The sequence below is a fragment of the Mesocricetus auratus genome, unplaced genomic scaffold (genome assembly GCF_017639785.1).
Source record: "Mesocricetus auratus isolate SY011 unplaced genomic scaffold, BCM_Maur_2.0 Super-Scaffold_100676, whole genome shotgun sequence".
Lineage (NCBI taxonomy): Eukaryota > Metazoa > Chordata > Mammalia > Rodentia > Cricetidae > Mesocricetus > Mesocricetus auratus.
In genome coordinates, this window is record NW_024429266.1 from 54,463,212 (window position 1) to 54,486,420 (window position 23,209).

Sequence of the window (23,209 nt, forward strand, 5' to 3'; positions counted from 1 at the left end):
GGGCTCTGGTGCCCTTTCCCGGAAGTTTTCTTCAGTTCTGCGTCTCTCAGGAGTCCAAGGAGTTGGCCTCTGAGTGACCATGGGCAGACAAGAAACTCAGCTCTTAGCTACTCAAGCCCACTTCAGAGGGCTGCTCCGTCCAAGGTTTTCCAGCCTTCGTAGGAGACCCGAAGCATCATGGGTGGGAAGTGTGTGTGTGTGTGTGTGTGTGTGTGTGTGTGTGTGTGTGTAGGTAGAGCCAAGGTGAAGGCAAGGATTAAGCGAGATGGGAGATGCAGAGGGGGCTTCTGCCTGCAGCTTTGTATGGCCATGGAGGGTCTTTCTGTGACCTTCCTAAGGGCTCATCTTTCACTTCTATCATGGCCTCAACTGGAGTCCTGGAAGAAGAGTTCTGGCTTCTTGGTCTGCTTGTGAGGCTCTCTCCTCACGAGTCCCAGAGTGCCACAAAGGATGGAGAGGGGCTGATGAGAGTGTTTGGGGCATAGAATTAAAGGGTGGAAGTTATCTTGGCCTTTGAGGTCCTCATGTTTCTGGGGGGGGCCATGGGAGTCAGGGCAAAAAGGGTTCTAACCTTTTCACCCTGAGGCTTGGCTCAGAGAAAGACCTGGAGACCAGAGGAAGTAAAAGGGCCCTTGGAGAAAGCTCTACTAATCCGGTGTGGCTTTAGAAGAGAGCTGGGTCTTAGTTTAAGCCATCATTGCTTGCCCTTGCTCTCCAAGGTCCTGGGATGGATTAGGGACGGACTTTGACCTTTGAGGTAGTTGAGCTGCATCTGTAGCACTGAGCCTCCAGGTGGCGCCAATCCACCGACTCGCTGGCAAGTTCTGGCAAAGGAGCTGTGCAAAGGGCAGCCCCGCAACGGTCCTGAGATCAGGAATAAGCGAGACTGTCAGACCTCAAATCTGACAGCCTACACGAGTTCATTTCCATGTCCTGTGCATCTGGTGGAATCTACTCCTGTTTCTTTGGTGTCAGGGTGTGGCTCCTCAATGAGGGGATCCCTCCTCATTCCTACTGCCAAACTGCAAGGAACCATTCAGCCCAGGGCCTCCTCCCTCCCCTGGTCAGGATGGAGGGCAGAGGAATGATCTGGACGCTAGATCTAAGGCTGTCCCCATCAGCCATGTGACCTTGAACATCTCTTTCTCTCGTGTTTCTCTTCCCTTCAGCGTAAAATCTGGTCGTGGGACCGGTGTCTGTGAAACCCTTGAGGTTTTTTCCCCCCATGGCCTTCTCTGGCTGTTCCCAAAGTCAAGAGGAATTCGATCCCGCAGTTGGGCCTGGGTGCCTTGGTGCACCCTTTCCAAACAAGTGCATGTCTCTCCGATGTGCTGACCGGTCCTAGCTTTGAGTTTCTTTGCTTTCTTCATCTCCCCCAACCCCCTGGATGAAATTCCTGCCAGCTGAGAAGGAAGGAGGGAAGGGGAGCGAGTCACAGCGTAGAAAGTTTCCTTGACTCCTCCTCCCACCCCGCCGTGTCTCCCTCCCTTGCCAAGCCCAGCCTGTGAAACTGAATAACGAAGATCACTCAACAATGCCTGCCCCTCTCTGACTGCACCGTCCCGCCGCCGCCGCTGCCGCCGCGCCCAAGCCAAGTAGAGCGGGGGCGGTTCCCACCGACGGCGCAGCCCTCGGGCCCGCCCGGGGACCAGGAGGTGAGCCGCGCGCTCACTGCAGTGTGCACCCGCCTGCCCGAGCGCCCGCCAGGTGCCCCCTCAGCCGCCGAGATGCACAACCCGCCGGGACTCCTGACGCTGTGGCTTTGCGCGATGCTGTGCGCCTGGGCGCTCGCGGGCAGCGACCCCCAGTCTAGCCCGGGGCGTCCTTCCTGCCCGGCTCCCTGCCATTGCCAGGAGGATGGCATCATGCTGTCAGCTGACTGCTCCGAGCTCGGGCTTTCAGTGGTGCCAGGGGACCTGGACCCCCTGACGGCTTACCTGTGAGTACTCACCTGCTCGTTCCTGCTATTCGTGATGGCTGCCTGCGCCACAAACCCCGTTTGGTGCCTTGGGGCATGAACATCCTAGGAAGGCTCTTCCCTTTCCCAGCCTAAGACTGGAGGACCAGGGAGCAGAGGAGAGTAAAGGCAAGGAGTGAGCGTTGGTCCTCCCTGCTCTTTCCCAGGTGCTCCCCACCCTCATAGGCTCAATGCGGGAGTCCAGGCCTGGCAAAGTGGTGTGAACCCTGAGCAAGAAAATGGGAGAACGAGAGGTGTCTTTCACTGTCTTCCCCAGCAGAACAGTGACCAGGAGGGTTGATGAAAGCATGAGTTACCGCCCTGGGGTGAGGTGGGGGAAGTGTGCCCCCGTGGAGTGGAAACGATTCCTCCACCTCAGCAAGAAGGAGAACTGTCCCTTCTCTTGATGGAGGGGCCCCTGCCACTCTCTCTCTTTAGAAAGGGATTCTGCCAACGCTATCTTCTCGTGTGGAGGTCTCCTGCCCCCTCCCCAGGCCTCCCTGAAGTCATGTCCCAGGAGGCTGAGTTAGAGACACTAATTTGTGGGCAGACTCTGAGACTGAAAACCAGAGAGCCATTTTTAGAGTCTGAGTTGGGGTGAGATGGTGCAGGAAGGGGACCCTACTGGGGGTAGCTGTCTCAGAATCAGACAGCCAGAGGCTATAGCTGCTCTCCACCTGGGCAGGAGGAGGTGGGGGCACATCCCAGACCACCTGGCTCCCTTTCCTGCTCTGGCAAGAGAAAACCTCTGGCTTTCTCTGCTTTTCCTCAGAAGGCAGTGAGCAGGTGGAAAAATCTGGGTAGGATTCACAGAGCTCCCTCAGGCTTGGGAGAGGCTCGCTCAGTTTTGAGGACCTAGACCTGATGAGCACCTGAGGAAAAGGGAGTTGGGTTTGTCCCAAAAGACTCAGCAAGGGGCCAGGATGCACCGAGGGGCAGTGTCCTAGTGAATATGGGGATCCTGATCTAGAGCCCCTAGTGGGGCTCCCCTCCCTGTCTCTATGGCCTCCTTTGGATATCCCCCTTCACTTCAAAAGACTTCGTTGTGGGCTCAAGGGAGTGAGGACTGAGAACCAAGGGTGTTTCAGAAGGTCAGACAAGTCCTGTCCAGCCCAGGAGGAGATGGAGAGGTGAACACAGGCATCCAAAGCAGAGCCGTAAGGGCACCCCATGGCCAGGCAGAGTACAGGGGCTCTGCCCACTCCTCTACACCCCAGAGGACCCATGTCTAGCAGTGTTACACATTAGGAGTCTACAACATTGCTTCATTGGAAGATGGGACCAGTGGCTAAAATGAGTGACACCTTCTTTGGGGATACAAGAAGACAAGGCTCTTGCCTGTGGTAAAGGGCAGAGGATGCAGGACCTTCCAGAGGGTGGCAGGTCAGGCCACCTTGCTCAGCATCCAAAACATTCTAGATTAATCTGTGGGCCTTTTCTGGCAGGACTGGAGGACAGCAGTAAAGAGTTTCACTTTGGGGATCCAAGTGTCCCACCACTCATGCTGACAGCAGCTCCCTGGCACTCCGACCCAGTGCCCTCTGAGGTCTTCTGAGTCTTCCTGAGTCCTCCTAGGGGTCAAGAGTGTTTCTGAGGGCAGAAGGGAATGCTGGGTATGGATTTTGGGGGTGATGTAGAGAATTGCATAGCGGTGTCTATGGTGTTGGTGGGAGGTGGAGAGGACTGTCCCTCTGGCTTTGGCTCTGCAGGGGTCCCAGGTGGGAGGAGGGGCATCTGCTGTCTGCAGGTGGCTCAGAGGTGAGGCCTTCCTTCTTTGCTTTCCCAGGAGAGCTGCAAGGGCATTTTACACATCAGTGTATGTGTGTGTGAGCGTGTGTGTGAGTGTGTGTGAGAGTGAGTGTGCGTGAGAGTGAGTGTGTGTGTGAGCGTGTGTGTGAATGTGTGTGAGAGTGAGTGTGTGAGTGTGTGTGAGAGTGAGTGTGTGAGTATGTGTGAGAGTGAGTATGTGAGAGTGAGTGTGTGTGAGAGTGAGTGTGTGTGAGTGTGTTTGGATCTATGTTGGTGTACATGTGTATGTAGCTGCGTGTGCAGTGTGTGAGGAGGCCAAGAGCCAACCTCAGGTATTGCTTCCCAGGAGCTGTCTGCATGTCTTTTGGAGACAGTCTCTTACTAATCTGGCGCTCACTGAGTGATCTAGACTGGCTGGCCAGGGAGTCCCAGGGATATCTGCTGTTTTCACCACCCGATGCTGGAATAAAAGTGCACACCACCATGCCCACTCTTTTTCATGGCTTCTGGGGTTAGCAACCAGATCTTCATGTCTGAGCATCAAACATATTGCAGAGCTCCCCCAGCTCTGCAAAGGTAGCAAGAGATGGACCTTGAGGATCCAGGGATATCTTGGGGTTCCTTCCCTTCTTGGCAGTTTTAGGACCTGTCTGTGGTCATAGAAGACACCGTTGGCTCCTCTTCTGGCTTCCTTGACAGAATCTCAGTACTTACCTGGGAATAGTAAGGTTCCTTCCTAGCCAGCACTTGTCACAAAGTGCCTGCCTCCACCTCCCTCCAGTCCAGTTTCAGAGGAGACCAGAAAGCCTTTATTTCCATTTATTTGATACACAAGTCCACAAACCACGAGCACTCTGGGGCCCAGTGCCAGCCCTGTTTGATCAAAGTTAGGAGTCATTCATTTATACACAGTTCTTCAAGTGTCTCTAAGAGGGCTCCCCCATCCCTGCACCCTCATTGTGGGTGAGCCTCAGTGACATTTGCTGGATTCTGTGTGTCTCCCTGGGCGAGGCCCCTTATGGAAAGAGATGGAAGGAAGGAAGGAGCCACCGACTCTGGGACACCGCAGTGGTGTTGTGAGTGAGAGGTGTCCCTGTGCTACCCCAGCACATATGAACACAGAAACATACATGTAGCAAATGGACCCTGAGCAGGGGAGTCTGGGGAACTGCATGGAGTCCCTCCTTTGTCCCCCTCCCATGCTGAGAAGTGTTGGGGAGCATGTTCAGGAAACAGGGTTGTAGCTCTGGCTGCGAACACCCAGAGGCTCACACACGGTGGTGACCCCCAGGCGCCCACTTCTTTACTCACTGCTGCCAGGGCTTTTACTCTGTGCCAGGCTGCTCATTGCTTCCCGGGGAATTCACTCCCTTCAAGATTGCTGTGCTAACCAGAGGGTTTGTGTGAAAGGTCAGGTGTGCATGTGTGCTCGTGTGCACGCTTGTGTGTAATTCAGGGTGATTAGCGTCCCTCACCATTTCCCAGGGACGCCTGTAACCAGACAGATGGAGAAGAAGAGAACGGGCAGGGCAGTGGTGGCGCACACCTTTAATCCCAGTACTTGGGAGGCAGGGACAGGCGGATCTCTGTGAGTTTGAGATCAGCCTGGTCCACAGAGTGAGTTCCAGGACAGACTCCAAAGCTACACAAGGAAACCCTGTCTTGAGAGAGAGAGAGAGAGAGAGAGAGAGAGAGAGAGAGAGAGAGGATGGAAGGGTTGAGGATGGCAGTGGTGTAAAGGCCGTGCTAGGTGAACCTGGGCAAGTTCATTGGCACCTCCGTGACTTGGCTTCCCCATCTATAAATGAAGCTAATACCTGATTCAAATGGTTGCTGTGTGAATTCACTGAGGTAATGTCTGCAGAGGGTTCGGTATAGGGTCTGCAAAGTGGAAAGAACTGTGTTTATGTGTTGACACTAGGGAGCCAGAGTCAGGAGGCAGTTGTTTTGGAAGGCTTCCTGGAGGAGGAGACCCTGGGGCCAGCACTGGAAAGAGGAGAAGCAGCCTTCAATAAGAGTTGTAGGACAAGTCTGTGTATGTACGGTAGGAGAGCATACTCACTGCCAAGTAGGCAATGGTAGCTACCCTGGGGACCCAGAGCAACTTTACTGCTGCCCCCACCAGCTGGCACAGTCTGAAGACTTCATACAATGGGAGGAGGGTGACCAGGAGTGACCAGGCAGGGACCCCAGCCTGCCCTCCAGCTTGCCCGCCAGGGTCCTCAGAGGACTGTCAGACGAGGAAGCAGAAGACCAGTCAGGGAACATTGGCCCTGGGGAGGGTGTGTATCGGGTATCTCTCTGTCAGCTGTCTTCTTGGTCCAGCCTCTGCTGCCTCTCTAGCAGACTCTGAGACGACATACTTGACATACTTCCGCTGTGAAGCTGGAGTCTGCAAGTTCTAGCCCTGAGTCCCTCTGGGGGGGGGGGACACCCTAGCTAAGTCCTGGGGGTTCTCTGGATTTCTGCGCTCCACATTTGCCCGAAAGCGGGAAAGGAGAGGCATGGAAACCCGGGGTCCCTCTGCTACCACCGCCAGTGTGGAGCGGGGCTCTCCGGGAGAGGGCTTGGCAGTGGGAGGGAAATCGGGGAGGGAGAACCCAGGCAGCAGTACCCAGACCAAAGTGGAGAGGAGAGAGCAAAGGAGGGGTGGAGTAATTCCAGGAAGTGGGGTCCCCAGGGCCCTCCCTTGTTGAAGGAGCCTGGGGGGGTTGCTGGAGGAGGGTGACTGTGTGGGGGAGCTGACACCCCAGTTCAAAGGAAAGGCAGGAGACAGCCTTAGGCACGAAGAAAAAGGAAACCTCTGGGCTCTGGCAGCAGTGGGCATGGGTGCGGCTGGGTGGGGCACTGGTGGAGAAGAAAGCCTGCCTCAGAGAGAATTGGCCCCCAGCCCACCCGGCACCCCCCCCCACGGGCTCTCACTCTGGATGGGCCCTTGTGCCACGGCTTGCTTCCTGCACTGGCCCAGGCCCACAGGTGACAGATGATGGACAGGGCACAGGAGAAGGCGTCCACATGGGTGCCACTGGGTATTGGTAGGATGCCAGGCTCTGGAGAGGCAACTCCAACATGGGGGTGGTGTTTCACCCTAGGCCCAAAGTTTTAATTTCTTAACCTAAAATGGAAACACAACTCATGTCTATCTAGAAGGGAGGCCCCGGAGGAGCAAAGGGGACAGCACGTGTGGCACTTTTCATAGCACTGACACTTAAAGAGCATGGGCTGTGATGTTTTTGTTTCTCTCAGCACTTTCAACTGCAAGTGCCCCATGAGGCCCAGAAGGGGGGGGATGGTTGTGATCCAAGAGCTTCATCTTTTGGGGCCTTCAGAGGGCTCCTCCTCCTTCCCACCTTCTTCCTTTACTAATCCCTCTCCACCCACCGTCAGGGAAGCGGCCCTCCAAGGAGCCAGGCTGCTGCTGGGCTCTGGGCTGGGTGATGAGGAAGTGAGCCTGCGCTCAGCCTGGAGGGAGACTCTCCAGAGAGGAAGAGTCTGGGCTGTCGGGTCAGGCTGCCTCAGAAGTGGAATACACTTCCTTGGGTCTGGCCTGAGGAGAGCGGTGCGGTGCTGGGGCCCAGGCTTGGTTCCTGTCCTGAGTGTGCCTGGAAGGCCTCCTCTTTGTTCATCCATGTTAGACTGCGTGACCTTAGGCCAGTAACTGGTTCTACTGGGAACAGGGCCAAGGACAAAGAGTCCTTCTGGGGCTTTGGTCACCTTGGGAAGGTGCAAGAGTAGGAGGTGGGGGAAAATTGCCACCCCCCCTTTACTGGAAATAACTTCTGCTAGCCAAACTGAATGGACTTACTGACTTAGGGGGCTCACAGATTGTGGGAGCCCCTTTGTACTAACTAAGGGAAAGGTGATTCCCCAATTTATAACAAGAAATCAGGACTCTCCTGCTGCCCTTCAGACATGGGAGAACAGGTCCCAGGAGGAGAAAAACAGCCGAGAAGCCAAACTTGGGCAGTGAGCAAAGAGTTATTTTGGAAGCAGTGAAAGGACATGGTGGGGGGAAAGCTCAGGGCTTGGCACTGAGCCCCCCGGAGCTATGCCAGAGCAGGCCACAGCGGGCTGGTGGCGGGCAGGTGGGGGCTGGGCCGGCCACTCAAAGACAAGGTACCTCCAGAGGAGACATTTCCTTTGTGTCCCTTCCCAGCCCTTTCTCAGCTGCCAGGACCTGTCTCCTCCAGAGACCTCCCAGGGCCGTGTGCCCTGTATCAGGATCAGAGGCCTCTCTGGTGACCGGGAATTCGCCATGGCCGCACTGCACTGCGTGCCTGGCTTTCTGCCACTCCTCTCTGCTCCTAGGTGCGGTGGGAATGGCTTACTGGCTATGGTTTTCATTCCTTTGATTGTGACCTTATCCCAGAAGTACACTAGTTCCTCAGGAAGGTGCATGTCTGGGGCCCAGTCAGGATGGCACCTATTGGTCCCAGAGAGACTTACTCAAGAAAGTGACACTGCTCCTTAATCCACCAAGGCAACCGCGGACGCTTCCTGGCTAGGTGGCAAGAGCTGCCTTCCAGTCCTTTCTCTGAAGCAACTCCTATAAGCCCTGACAGGGAGGGGCTTGTGTGAGGCCCATCTTGCGGTTGAGGAAAATGGGGGCTTTAGAGTCTATGATCTCTGTCTGGTCACCCCTGGTGCGTGGGTTTCATTGGAACAAAGTCTCTCTCACCAACTTGGATAGTGCTTTTTGGAGGTCAGCTCTGGAGGGCCCCGAGCTCCAGGGGGACAGGCTGGATTCTGAGCATGGTAACACCCGAGGTTGAGCAGCCTCCCAGATCCTGTGTCCAGCCTCCTGTATTTCTGAAGAGGTGTCAGTGCTTTGGTCCGATCCCCTCTCATGCACCACCAGTGACTTCTGGGACCCACCTGTGGTAGTTGCTTGAAGGGAAGGTGTCGGGATTCAGTACAGTTAAGGAGCTATAGCTGGGGAGGGTGAGACCATCACCGGAGTAGACATTATCCTCAGTGTTGTCAGAGACCTACTGTGTGCTGAGTCATCTGTGACCTACCGTGTGCTGAGTTGTCTGTGAGGCGGTGTGGCAAATGGGGATGTGATTAAGGGAAACGGGCCAAGTGTTCACGAAAAGTGAACTTATGGACCAGATCATCCTGGGAGCATCCTCGGAGGAAGGATGGTGAGGCTGACAGGTGCTCAGAGAGAGAGGCCTGGTGTGGTGAGGGAAACCCAGGAGAAGCAGATGGTCTTGAGACCAGAGGACCGGATAGTTTTATCTACAGGCAGAGACAGTAAGAGAAGAGAAAGCCTCGGGCCCTGGGAGAATACCCAATCCTTTTGTTTTGTTTTTGAGGCAAAGTTTTGCCATCTAGTCCATGCTGGCCTCAAACTTACAATCCTCTTCTGTCAACCCCCCCTGAAGGCTGGGGTTACATGGATTCTCCATTACATCTAGTATACACTGCTACCTTGTTACACATTCTCAACAGGCCCTTTCTGCACCTTTCTCTGAGGTAGGAGGGTCCAGAGCAGGGCTCTTTGACTTCTCCTCAGGGCACATATATAAAACAAGTAAAACAATTAGAGGTGTTCATCAGCCAGGGCTTGTCAATTGTGCTTCTCAGGACCCAGGCATTGTCAACCCCAGGCAACATCTGGCACATCTGGAACCACTGCTGTAGAGGAATGAGCTCCTATGTGTGTGCATGCGTGCATGTATGTCTGTGTGTGTGTGTGTGTGTGTGTGTGTGTGTGTGTGTACACTCACCAGGGATTGGGCCTAGGGTTTTGCACATTCTAGGTGAGTACCACCGAGCTGCTTTCCTAGCTTTATAAATTTAATTTATTTTTAGGTGTATGTGTGCTTTACTTGCATGTATATCTGTGTAGTATATGTGTTCTTGGTGCCCATGAAGGCCAGAAGAAGGAGTTGCATTCCCTGGGACTAGATTCACAGACAATTGTAAGCTGCCAGACAAATGGACCTGGGAACTCTGGAAGAGCAGGCAATGGTCTTAACCACTGACTCATTTCTCCTGTTCCTATGATTTTTAAAAACAGGTGCTTGATATGTAGGCTAGCCTGGCCTAAATCTCACCATACTCCTAACTTAGCCTCTTGAGTGCGTGTTCCCATGTCTACAGTACCAGAGTGTTTCTTTACCTCTGTCAACCTGTTCTGTAGCTTCAAAATGGAAATAATCACACCAAACTCTGAGACAGATATTTGTAATTTGGCAGTGCTTGGCAGACTGCCATGGCTGGCACGAGGCCTCTATGTTAGCAGGGATTCTGGTCTTCCCTTGGGAGAGGCATTGGGAAGAAACCGAGTCTGGTGGGAAGGGTCCTTTGGCTCACTCACTTCCCTCTGCCTGTCTAGGACTTTGCCCGGGGTGATATCCAGAAGGCTGGTTCTAGAACACAGTTCCTCTCCCCTCTTCCTGCCACTCATCCCATCCCCTTTGCCCTCAGAGGTGTTGGAGAAGGTGGGAGTGTCTCTGAGAGAGTGTCCAGGCTAAGGCAGGTGTCAGGAAGGTGCTGAGTGTCTCCCATTGCACTGGTGTTGGGGACTTGGATGCGGTCCCCAGGCCCCAGGCCAAGACCAATGGCTAATGCGTGGGAAATAGAGAGGAACGGTGGGGGCAGGGTCAGCACCACCACCTCTCACCCTAAACCAGTGGATTTCTGGGATCCCTGCAAGGGGAAAGGGTGTTTCCATTTGTTTGGGGATATACATGGAAACCAGAGGCACAAGCCCCAACACAACAAGGTTGACCCCAGCTCCAGTGTGACTTGGGATTTGGATAGCACCCCAGCTGTTACTGCTGGCTACTGGGAAACAGGCTCGAAGAGGCTGATGCTGAGAGGTTTTTTTTAAACAAGTCCTAGAAAAAGACACCCCATCAGGTTGCCCACTCTGGGGCTTCTTTCTGTAGGTGTGTCCAGTCTCCATCCCCAGCTTGCTCCGTGTTCCCAAGCATAGTGTGGGTCAGGAGGGTGGACTGAAGCCTGGTAGCCTGGGAATACCAACGACACCCCTCACCCTAACTCATGCAATTCCCCTTGTACCCCTTGTTAATGGCCAGTGATGAAGTACTTGAACTCAAGGCTGTCATGGGAGCAAAGTCTCACTCACTCATTCACTAGACAGACGTGAATGGAATGCTTGCTCCCACGAGACACTGCTCAAGGTTCTTTATATGAACTTGCCGTGTGAGGACAGGATCATTGCTGTCTCCTCTTTCAGATGAGGCACACAAGGGAGGGGAAGAGCCAAAGTGAGGTGAGCTTGGACTCCATAGTCCATGCATGTCTCCTCTGCCCCAGAGGCTCACGGGGTGGGGGTGATAAGACCAGCACAAATAACACTCAAGTGGCACCTTGTGGGAAGTGAGAAGTGCAAGAGGCGGGGCCAGATGACCACAGGCAGGCAGGGCACAGGCAGGCAGGGCACAGGCAGGCAGGGCACAGGCAGGCAGCAGGCAGGCAGGGCACAGGCAGAAAGGGCACAGGCAGGCAGGGCACAGGCAGGCAGGGCACAGGCAGGCAGGGCACAGGCAGGCAGGCAGCAGGCAGGCAGGCAGGGCACAGGCAGGCAGGGCACAGGCAGCAGGCAGCAGGCAGGCAGGCAGGGCACAGGCAGGCAGGGCACAGGCAGGCAGGCAGGCAGGCAAGGCACAGGCAGGCAGGCAGGGCACAGGCAGGCAGGCAGGCAGGCAGGGCACAGGCAGGCAGGCAGGCAGGGCACAGGCAGGCAGCAGGCAGGGCACAGGCAGGCAGGGAGGCAGAGCACAGGCAGGCAGGGCACAGGCAGGCAGGGCACAGGCAGGCAGGGCACAGGCAGGCAGGCACAGGCAGGCAGGGCACAGGCAGGCAGGACACAGGCAGGCTGGCAAGCAGGCAGCAAGCAGGGAGGCAGGCAGGCAGGGCACAGGCAGGCAGAAGGCAGGCAGGCAGGGCACAGGCTGACAGTTGTGCTGCATTACCGGATGCCTTATGTGGGACTCCCTGGGAGGCAGTTGTGGTGTGAGAGACAAACCACATGCCCTGGAGTAGACGATCTATGCTAACACTCATTTGCCAGGTAGTGTAAGTCTCCTGATGATTTGTAGGAAGCCAGATTCTGCCTAAGGGAAGTGCTTTTCACACAGGGAATGTGATTTTATTTCCCATGAGAATATTACGTAGTATTGCAAACCTTCTGTGTGGGATATGTCTGTCTCTCTGATGGGGCTTCTTTTTTTTTTTTGCCATCAGATTCAGAACTTCTCTGCAACAGAAAGAGGGAACTCTTAAGCCCTGGCCACTCCTTTCCCTTTAGACTGGTAGCCATCTGCAGGCAGGGTCTTTTTCTCAGGATCCTTCACTCATACTTGCAGATCCATAATACAGGTCCCTACCTGCAGGCCATGCCCCGCATAGGGCCATAGGGAGTCCACCTATATGGATTAAGTCTTTGCTCCCTTCCTGTCAGCACCAGATCTGGGGCAATGCAGGTGTTTGAGGATGGGAAGGCTGGATCAAGTGTCTGGAATTGCAAGAGTTGAGTCAGGAAGGGCCTGTAAACAAATCCTGTGCCGCTGTGGTACACAGAGCCGGTTAGGAGGCTGGGAGGAGACAGGAAAGGAAGGAAAACTATTGTCTAGGACAAAAGCAAGAAGAATTAGGACAGGCTCCCACCCTGCTTACCTGAGAACAGATAGGTTCTCAGGACCCCAGAGGGTTGGAGGGTGGAGTCAGCGACCTCCAACAGGTTACCTGGATGCAGCACCTGCCAGCTGGGTGACTTGGCCCAAGTCCCTTAGCCTTGACCCCTTCACACTCTTGCCGCCTGTGCGCTGAGCAGGACCCGGCACTTTGAAGGGTCCTAAAGTGGGTTAGTGAACTGCTAGTGCCTTATGATAGTCTTGAAACAAAGGGGTTTACATTTTTATTTTCCATGGGATCCTGCCAAGTATGCAGCTGCCTCTGCTCTTAGACCATTAGAGCCCCATACTCTGGTTTGTAGAGCAAGGGTGATTGCTACCTTGACCTAACTCCCATTCCAAGTAGTCATATGTTCTGTCTGTTCCTGCGAGCTCTTCTTCATATGGACCAGGAACTGCCTGGATAGACAGTCCCAGGACTGTCTATTACATGTAGTGGTCCTCCTTACCCAAGAGGGATGCATCCCAAGACTCTCCAGTAGTACCAAATTCGGAGAGTACCAAATCCAATATACTCTTCACCTCTGCATACCCATGATGAATTGTAATTTATTAATAATTACGTATTGGAAGATATCACCAACAGTAGCAATTAAATAAAACAGAGCAATTATAACAACATAACAGATGACCCATGACTTGTAATACAATAGGCACATTGCTTTCCCATAGCCAAGATGGTGACCCCTTTGTGTCTGATGGCTGGGGGATGGGAGAAGGAGACATCCTTCTGTGGGATGCCAGAGGGAAGAGAGAAAAGTGAGCCTCTGTCCAGATGCATCTGGGGGTCTAGGGTTAGAGACAGACTGGGCATCCCAAGTGATCTTAAGAATGGCATCTGCAGGGGGCCAGGGCTATGGCATAGGCTGTATTGAGGTGGGCACAGGGACACACCTCAGTCCAACTGAGACAGGGCTCTGATGGAAAGGCATTTGCTTAATGTGAGGGTGGGGTGTGTGTGTCAGCATCCTGCACGACAAACTCCATCCCAGTGCTTAAGTGCAGCAGAGTGGTCAAGGGCACCAACCTTGCAGTCATTGCTCGGGTTCAGATCCTGGCTCGGTACTCGGGAAAAGACTTCTATCTTGCCCCTTAGCATCCTCCTGTAAGATGGAATTAATAGTGTTATCCACCTCATGGGGGCTGTGAAGACATACTTGAACTAATATATGGAAAGAGATGATATATCATAACCAGTTAGTGGGTATTAGCAACTATTACATTTATTTCAACTGGCAAATATTTGCTGAGTGTGTACTTAGTAGCAGGTACAGCCGAGCTAGACAGTGGCATCAGTTCTCAATGTAGTGGTCTTTTCTTATTAAAGACTCTACTATCTGTAGCTTCAGTTACCCATGGCCAATCAAGGTCTGAAAATGTTACATGGAAAGTAAATAGTCCACAGTTTAAGACAGTGCGACACCCTCAGTAGCATGATAAAACCTCATGGTGTCTCTTTCTCAGCAGAGCTCTGAACCATCTCCAAGAAGGTTTCCATGCTACCTTCTTGCTAGACACTCAGTGGCCTTTTAGTGGTCAATTCAACTGTCAGGGACTGCAGTGCAGGACTTGGACTTAAGCGACCCTTCATTTATCTTAAAGAGGGACCAAAGCACAAGGGCAGGTAAACTGGCAGTTGGGATACGCCAAAGACGAGTTGTAAGACACCTCCTTCAAATTAAAAAAGGTGAAAGTATAATTAACTATTTTATTTTATTTTTGGTTTTTCGAGTCAGGGTTTCTTTGTGTAGCCCTGGCTGTCATGGAATTCACTCTGTAAACCAGCTGGTCTTGAGTTCACAGAGATCTTCCTGCCTCTGCCTCTTGAGTGCTGGGATTAAAGGTGTGTGCCACCATGCCTGGTATATTTAAACTATTTATTTATCTGAGATCTTAGACACTTGCAGGGGGCATCTTGAAATATATCCCTCTTAGATAAGGGGGACCACATCGCTTCTTGGCCTTTTGGCTAAGATCAAGTATAGATAAGGGGGACCACTGTGTAATAGACATTCCCTAGTCCATCTTGGGAGGAAGGTACTTCCTGACCTCCCACCTGTTGAAAGCCCTCCTACCTGGCTGCCCAGTCTTGCTAGCTAATCCTGTTTCCCCTGGGCCTCTCCTGCTGCAGCGTTCTTTGCAGTATGGAGGGATGAGGAAGCAGTAAGCCCCCTCCTCTTATGACTGCAGCTCCCCTGACCCGGTCTTTCTATAGCATCATGTTTGTTCTTTCTTCTGTAGAGCTTGGAATCAGAGGCCCGAGGTTGGAATCTGCCATTGCCACCTGCTTAGCATTGGGAAATATCTGGTCAACCCTTGGATGCCTGGTGTTGATAGACAGAGGGCCCTGGAGTCTCAGATGGTGGGGAGTGGGTAGAGAGTATAGCTACAGAGGAGCGTTTAGAACTTCTGGGACTGGGCTTGAAAAACCCTCCTGTCTATGAGGAAGGTAACCTGGTATAGAGAAGCTTTCAGAATGGCCACACACATGGCCCAGGCATCCCCAGAGTCTGCCTGCTGCTGAGGAGTGGAAGGACCTCTCTATCTTGATACAAGACTCTGCTCACATCTCTGCGGAACACCTGCCGTCAGGCTGCAGCTGGTGCAGGCAATGCCCTTACACAAGTATCTCTGCACATGTAAAGGGGGCAGAGTGGGTGAGTGGACAGGGTTTTAGCCTCTTTCAGGATCCTTAGCCAAGAACTTTATTTAGGCCACAAGGTGTTAACACACTACTGTGTCAATCTGCTCAACTCTTAGGGTGAAAAAGGTGGTTGAAAAAGTATTTGAAAACTTGAAAAGAAAGTTTGAAGTCAAAGGAGGCAAAGATATGATACACCCAACATTATAGTGACTTAAGAAGAGGAGCTGGGGAGAGAGACGGAAAACACCAGACTCTTACCCATCTAGTGTGGAATCGGCTTGGAAAATGCCAGAAACCATCTATAGTCTTAAACAAAAATAGTGTTCCAGATTGGACTCAGCAATCCTTCAGCTTCGGCCTCCCAAGTGCTGGGGCTGCACTATGACCCCTGCACCCCATGTGTGTATGTGTGTGTGGGTATGTGTGCGCACTCATGCACATGTATGTGCATGTGCACATGTGTTTGTGTGTACCGAAGCTAGAGGCCAATCTCAGGAGCTGGAGAGATGGTGCAGTTGGTGAAAGGCTGGCCGTATAAACATGGGGACTCGAGTTGGGTCCTCAGCACCTACACTTTTAAAAGAGCCGGGTGTGGTGACATTCACTTATAACCTCAGTTCTGGGGAGGCAGGGACAAGTGGATTTCTGGATTTCTTGAACAGACAGCCTAGCCTAATTGGCAACTCCAGGTCCCAGTGAGAGACTCTGTCTCTCCTAGCTACTTGTGCTTAGGTGAGGCATCATTAGTTCATTGCCAGGATTGTGAGGAAGAGCCCTGTGGACATCAATGTTGAGTTACTGCAAGACCATGGCTAAGAAGCAGGTTTGGACAAGAAGCCCGCAGATCTGGGAGACTCTGGAGGTGGTCAGAAAGCGTCAGATTATCCCAGATATGCCGAGTTGCCTGAGATGCAGATACCTCCAGAATACCGCCCCTAGTCCTCAACTCTGGAGAAGCCTCCCCTCTGCATCCTACCCTGTGACCCTTACCTGGTCTATTTCAGCTTTATTTGTCCATTTCTCAAACTATTGAGGGCTCCAGGAAAACAGAGCCCTGGCCACCAGTCACCAATGGTACCCCCAATGCAGCACCAGCTCCACTGCATGGCGTGGTTCAGGAGTACTGGTGGGGTGAATGAAGAGATAGTAAGTGAATGAATGGAAGAATGAACACACGGAGGGCCAGATGCCAGGAGCTACAGAGCAGAAACCAGCTCAGGCTGGAGCAGATGGACTTTCTGGAGAGACAGGGTGGGGATCGAGGGAGCTCTCTCCAGACAGGTGGTGGCACTAACCTGGCTCCACTGTGGGCAGGAGCCTGAGGTGTGGCATCCGACCCAGACGGCTGCGGTGAGGACAGAGCCACAGTGGGGAGCCTCTTAAGCTGCCAGCCAGCCAGCTCATGGCCAGGCTTGGGTTTCATTAGAGTGAGACATCTGTTCTATAAAGCCTTTCACTCGGGCTTTGGCCTTTCCCATTCATCCCCTTTATTTTTTATGTTTAAAGGAAGACTTCTTTTGAAAATTTCCACCCTGTTCTAAACAGGCTAAGACGAACAAAGATGTGTGCCTGCCCTAGGCTGAGTTGGGCAGACGGTTCCCAGTACTCAAGGAGGTGGGCACTTGAATCCCAAGGGTGTGCCTGACATTGGCAGAGTCTCTGAAGACCCAGGATGAGTGAGAGCTGCATTCTGTGTTATGAGAGACCCCAGGCTGGTGGGTCAGAAATGCCACCCTAAGCATTTAAACACCAGGCAGGAGATATGCACAGGCTGGTCATGGAGGCTCCCAGGAGATGCCTGGGGTGGAGCACTGAAAAGGAGGACTGGCTTTCATGTGGAGTGCTCTGAGGGTCCAGGGAGCTGGGTCTGATGCCAGGGAGCCCTGGGAGGGAGATCGGGAGATACTGATGCCCTTAGTCATGCCCCTGACTCTCATTGACTGTTATTCAGGGTCTGTTATGTGCCAGAGTTAGATAAAGGTGCACGGCATACACAGAAAAGAAAGATGAAACTGAGACACCAAAAGCAAACATTGCATTTCAGCTCAGTGAGCTGACACTTAAGAAGTACCCACAAGTTACCATGGATATAGAGGGGACCCTTTGGCAGCCTGGAATTCATTGGAGACTTTTACTTCTTTTTATTTTTAAGAGATTTATTTTTATTCCTATGTGTATGTGTTTATGTAACAGATGAATAGGTACCCGGAGAGTCCAGAAGAGGGCGTCTGATCCCCTGGAGTTGGAGTTATAGGGGGTTTTGAGCCACCTGGCGTGGGTGTTGGGACTAAACTCAGGTTCTTTGTCTTCTGGCAGAATAGCAAATGCTCTTGACCACTGAACCATCTTTCCAGACCCTCCTGGAAGGCTTCTATAGTTTTAACTTTTAGGATTTTGTGGGTGTGGGTGTGTGGGAATGGGTGTATATATGCACTTGTGTACATGTAATGGCCAGAGGTCAATGTAGGGCACCTTCCTCAGCTGCTCACCGCCTTATCTAAAGTCATTTGTTTATTTTACTTTGTGTGTGTGACTGCTTTACTGCATGTATGTATGGGCAGCACATGTGTGTCTGGCACCCAAGGAGTCCAAAAGAGGACCTGGAATTGAGGACCATAAGCGAGCCACCATGTGGGTGTTGGTATCTGAACCCAGGTCCTCTCAAGCAATACCAGGTGCTTTTGACTGCTGAGCTGTATTTACCTCTCCACCCCTGCCTTGTTTACTTATTTATTTGAGATAGCATCTCTCACTGAACCTGGAGCTTGCTGATTTGACTGGACTGGTCGGCCAGCGGGCCCAAGGAACCTCCTGTCTTGGCTTCTCCAGTGTTGGGATCACAGACTGCACCTGATGTTTTAGTTAGTGTTGGAGACAGAACTCAGGTCCTCGTGTTTATATGGCAAATATTTTAGACCTGAGCCATCTCCCCAGCCCAATTTTGTGGTTTTCCTCAAATTCATTATTTAGGCAGAGATGACCTTAAACTCCTGATTCTCTTGCCGTCACCTCCCAAGTGCTGGCAGTACATGTGTGTGTCTCCATGCTTGGCTCAAACAAAGAATTAAAAACTAACTTTTAGATAGTTTACTGGTAGGTGTTTGTCTAGCATGTTCAAGGCCATGGCCTGCATCCTGAGTATTACAAAAAACAAAACAAAACAAAACAACCCCCCAAAAAAACCCAATACCCAGCTTTTCAGTACAATACACATTGCAGAAAAGGGTAAGTAGCATAGTTTGAGAGCGTCATACATTCTTTTTTTGGGGGGGTCAGGGAATACACTGTGTAACCATCACTCAGAGAAACAGAACATCACCATCTTTGTGGAAGTCCTCGACTCCCATGCCCTTTTCTGGACATCACCTACCCACAGGGATGGTGGTTTCAGTGTTGGCTTTAAGCTTTATGGAAAGGGGAGTTTTGTTGAATCTGGCTTCTTGCCCTCAGCGTGTTTGTGATTCCTGCCTATGGCTGCTCATCTCCGTTTGCTCAGCCCCATGGCAGTGTGGTAATCGCAGGGGCAGATAGAGCACAGTTTGTCTGTCCTGCAGGGGATGGTGCTGGGCACATTCCAGTTTGGGGCTGTTCTGACTATCGCTGCTAGGAGTTGTTCTGTACGGATGTTTAATGAGCACACAGATGCATTTCTGTTGGTTGGATGCCCAGGATGGGAGTTGCTGGGTCAGAGTAGACCCAGGACACGTCTCAAGAGGTGGAGTGACTATGGTAGACGGAAAGTATGAGATGGGTCACTGGCTTGGCCTGAGCCACCAAGACAGGGAAGGGATGGGGGTTAGCAAGGAAGAGGGCAGGAGGGTCCTATGGTGAAGGATGGTGCACTCTGCCACAGATCTGGTGGCTTAAAACAGAAGTTTTCTCTTTCAGCTCTTGAGGCGGAAGCACATCACACCTCTGGGGGGGGCGGGACTTCTGATTTTCTTTTCTTCTTCACTTCGTAGAGTGCAGGCTGGGATTAAAGGTATGTGCCACCAGCACTGGACTGGAAATCCGCTTTTCTTGTGGCCGCATCACTATAATGTCACCTTGTCTTTTTTTGGCACGTGTAATGTTTGTATATTAAGGGAAAATATCAATAGTTTCTGAGCCCTCCAGGAGGGTTTATCGTCTCAAATCTGTCATTTTTTTCCAGCAATATATTCACAGCTCCCAGGCAGCCATACAGGTGTGTGTGTGTGTGTGTGTGTGTGTGTGTGTGTGTGTGTGTGTGTGTGTGTGTGAGTGACTATTTATCCACCTCACTATCCCCCATGGTCCTCCTACACACCCACTTTAATTTCTCCCTCAGCAAGCTGGGTCTGGGCATTTACTGATGGGGCATTATGCTCCCACACCCAGCTTCCTCCATGAAGCCCTCTCTGATGGTACCTTGACCTACAGGTTCTTGAGTGTCCCCTAGTGCCAGTGTTCTGTGCTCTGTCCAGAGTAGATTTGCAGTTCCCTCAGACCCAGAGTTCCTGAGGACCTGGAGTCCTCCTTTCTCCTTTTCATACCAGGCACTCACACTTCCTGTGTACTCAACAAGGGATTTACATGCCAGGACACTGAGAACAAAGACCTTGACCCTGGGTACCTTTCCATAGGGATCCGGTCCAGCTAAGGTGCTGAGCCTGGAGTAGCTCCCAGAGCCAGCGCTTCCTTTCTTATTATCCCTTCTTTCCCAAACCACCCTCACCCCCCTGCCACCTCAGGGGGACCTGGTGGTTACCTGATCCAAGGACCTGTGTGACTCCACACAGCGCGGGGGCCGGAGGGGGGGCGCGAAGCCTGGGCATGGAGTGAGCCAGCCCTTTGCCTTTCCTTGGAGGAGGCTGGAAGACAGGAATGCCTTTGGCTGGGAGACCCTGGCCAGAGATCAGAAGATCAAAGGAAGAGAAGATCAGGGGCGAGGCAGGTGGCACCGGGAGAGAAGCGGCAGCTGGTGCCTCCTAAGGGCAGGGCTGACCCAGAACGCCCTCCGCTGCCATCTCTCCATCTCTGCCCACTTTGCGCGTTGCTTTTCTCTGATGGAGGTGTTGTGGGTAGGGTGAACGCTCCTGAAGGGAGGAATGCCTCTGGTGGGCAGAGTTAAGAATCTCATGAACCTGGATTATACCACTTAAACCCCACAACAGTTCACTTAGGAGGGACTTTCATAACCTTTCTTAGACCCGGAAACTGAGGCACATGGAGGATAAGTAACCTGACGACCATCAAACCACACTGTTCAGTGTTGGTGGCAGGCCACAAAGTGGCTCTCTGATAACAGAGTATTCCATGATGGAAGGCCGAGGACGCTAGTCCGACTGCCGCGTGTGCGAGTGGGTCTCAATGCTGAGAAAGGCTTCTTGCAGGCAGGAGTTTTGAACCTGGGCCTTGCGTCTAGTCTTTCTGCATACGTGGTGAACCAAATAGGTAAAGGATTGAGGAAAAGGGTTGGCGAGTGGGCCGCCGTTTATAGGGAAGGCCACGCAGGCAGAGGCCAACAGAACAAGAGTGATCAGCGTGGGCCGGATGGGCAAGGGTAGCGCGCAGCAGGCCTTAGGGGCTGGATGGAGCTCAGAGCACCCGAGCCGCCCGGTGGCAGGCGGGGCCACGGGGCGGGGTCACAAGCGAGGTTGGCGCAGGTGGGTCGAGGTGGGGGAGGGCGGTAAGGGCGCCGAGCTCCAGAAAACTCCACGAGGTGCGGGGAAAGGCACCCCGAGATCCACGGCATGGGTGGCGCCCTCCTGGACGTCCTTGTATCCAGGTGCGCCTGGGCACAATAGAACGAAACCGCGTGGGCTCGCGCTGCGGCGACTGTGTGACCTGGAGGCCGAGTCTCCGTCTTTACTGCGGGGACAGTGTTTATTCCCTTGCCCGTAAAAAAGCGGGTCGAGTTAAATGAGACCTAGAAGGTGCCAGCGCTTGGGAAGAGGGGAGGCTGAGGCAAGGCGAGGTGGACCGCAGAGGCAGCTGTCACCGGGCACTCCCGTTGGATTCAGACCCAGTTTGAACACCCGAGGCTGGCCCGCCCAGGAGGAAGTTGATGCTGTGGTGCTGCTGTTGGGTGTGTGTGCCAAGGGCGGGCGGCCGGGCTGGCTTTCCAGGTGCAGTCAGGCCTAGGTTCTCCCCCAACTGCCACTGAGTCCGGGGTGGCCACTAACCTGCCTTGGTTTTCCCTCCCACCACTGAAAATGCTGGCACTCCTCTGGTCCCAGACAGAGGAGACTCAGTTTGTGAGAGCACAGCTAGGTCCGGACCATGAGGTGGGGGCCTTTCACCAGTCCACCCAGACACATGGACCCGGGTTTGTGACTCCCAGGAACAAAGACCTCAGGACAGCAGTCTCAGCTAAATAAACAGGCCAGAGCTGACTCCACCCCTCGCTGCTACTGCAGCTTCCTTAGTCCCCATTCTGCTCAGCTCTAGTATCGGAAACCCAGAATCCAATCATAGGGCAGAGAGGCAGGCATCGCCCTGGCAGTTCTTCCAGGAGGGCTGTCTGGGCCACCTTGATGTCGATCACTCTGTCTGAGGGGTATGGAAGGGCAGCTGGATTTTACACCCATGCAAAGCACCTTAGCACAGAGACATGATGGCCTTGTAGCTGGAGCTAGAGACCAAAGTGCCGGCTAGAAGAGAAGCGGGCAAGTTGCAGGAAACCTAGGTTCTCAGGGCTGATTCAGTGGGGAATTCCTTAGATGCACAGCCATGACTGTCGTGGGGCTGGAAAATGCCCCAACGGTTAAGAGTGCTTGCCACTCTTCCAGAGGACCTGAGTTCAGTACCCAGCCCCCACACTGTGTGTCTCATAACCTGTAACACTCCTTTCTCTGACTCTGGGGCACCTGCACAAGCACCTCCTCCCCACACACTCATCCACGTATAGGCACACAAGCATACATAAAAATAAAATGTAAAAAGAAGAAAATGGACCTTGAAGCTGGTGTGTGTGTGTGTGTGAGTGTGTGTGAGTGGTGTGTGTGTCAAGGACAGAGAATTGGGACCTGTGGTGGAACTCCCAGACTGTTTAGGGAGAGCAGCCACAGGAATGTGCCATCGGAGGCTAGGAGATGACAGCTCCTAATCAAGGACAGGATCCTGTGGCTTGACCATGTGACTTAAGCCTCAGAGACCAGACTCAAAAAGCCACAGGGATTAGTCTGAGAGGGCCCTGGGACTCTGAAGTCCCACTCTAAGGACTTGTCACTTAAGCTTCAATTGTCTGCTCTGTTGTCATTGTCTTCCATAGACTTGAATCTTTAAGGTCAGGGAGCACACGTTGTTGGACTTTGTAGTTTCATCACTGAGCTGGGTTCCTCTATGGTGCAGCCCCTTACAAATGCTTATCAAGAAGACACAGAGCTGCACCGGCAAGCCACTTGACTAGGGATCTGGGGCCGTGGAGGTAAACATGTTGTTTACCATGTGCCTAAGTGCTTACCATTGCGGAAGGTGAGGCAGAGACAGGTGACCTAACTTACACAAAGTCATAGGGTCAGGAAGAGGTCAGTCTGACTACAGGAGCATGTGTCACAGAGTGACACATGAAGACAGTCTGTTCTAGATCTGGCAAGGGAGAAGGAGCCAAGAGAGGCAGCACACAAGCACTGTGCAATCCTTGGAGCATGCTTTGCGCCTAAGCATGGTCACCTGACTCTGAGTACCGCTAGGAGCAGCTCCCTCTACCTCCCTAAGAGTCATAGCAAAGGGCAAGGGGCAGGAGTCACTCCCTGCAACGGACTTTCTGTGGCACTTCTGTCTGTCTGGAATCTGAGGCTCTGTAGGTGGCTCTAGCTAAGCAGTCTCATGGAGCAGGGCTGGAACGGCTCAACCCCATGGGCCTGGTTCCTCCCAAAGAGATTCCCCTGTGGTACTGAGGGTTAGGAGCAGCCGCGGTCTCCTCTTCTCAGGTACCCAGGCCCCAGCTTGCAGCTGCTGAGATATGATATCTCTTTCCTCTTCAGAGAACTGCCATGTAGCTCAGGCTGTCCTAGAACTCACTTCATGGTTCAGGCTAGCCTCATACTCCCAATCCTCTTACTTCTGACTCCCAAGTTCTGGAATTATGGCAGTGTGCTACTATGTCTGGCAGAAAGAAAAATAAACAAAAACCCTTTCCATAAGAAAAATGGGGAGGCTGGGTATGGTGGTGCCCCAAACCACGCACTTTTGAGAGGAGGGTGCTCTCCAGGTCTCTTCTCTCCT

At 52.9% G+C, this 23,209-nt stretch overlaps 1 protein-coding gene across 1 annotated transcript in view; it reads left to right on the forward strand.

Moving 5' to 3' along the window:
• Positions 1-1,437: 1,437 nt before the first annotated feature.
• The window catches only part of Lgr6 (leucine rich repeat containing G protein-coupled receptor 6), a 120,200-nt gene continuing 98,428 nt past the window's right edge, over positions 1,438-23,209 (forward strand). The window contains exon 1 of the mRNA XM_005073388.4: positions 1,438-1,939. Coding sequence (XP_005073445.1) covers positions 1,728-1,939 — 212 coding nt within the window. The 5' untranslated portion in view covers positions 1,438-1,727. The remainder of the gene's footprint in view (positions 1,940-23,209) is intronic.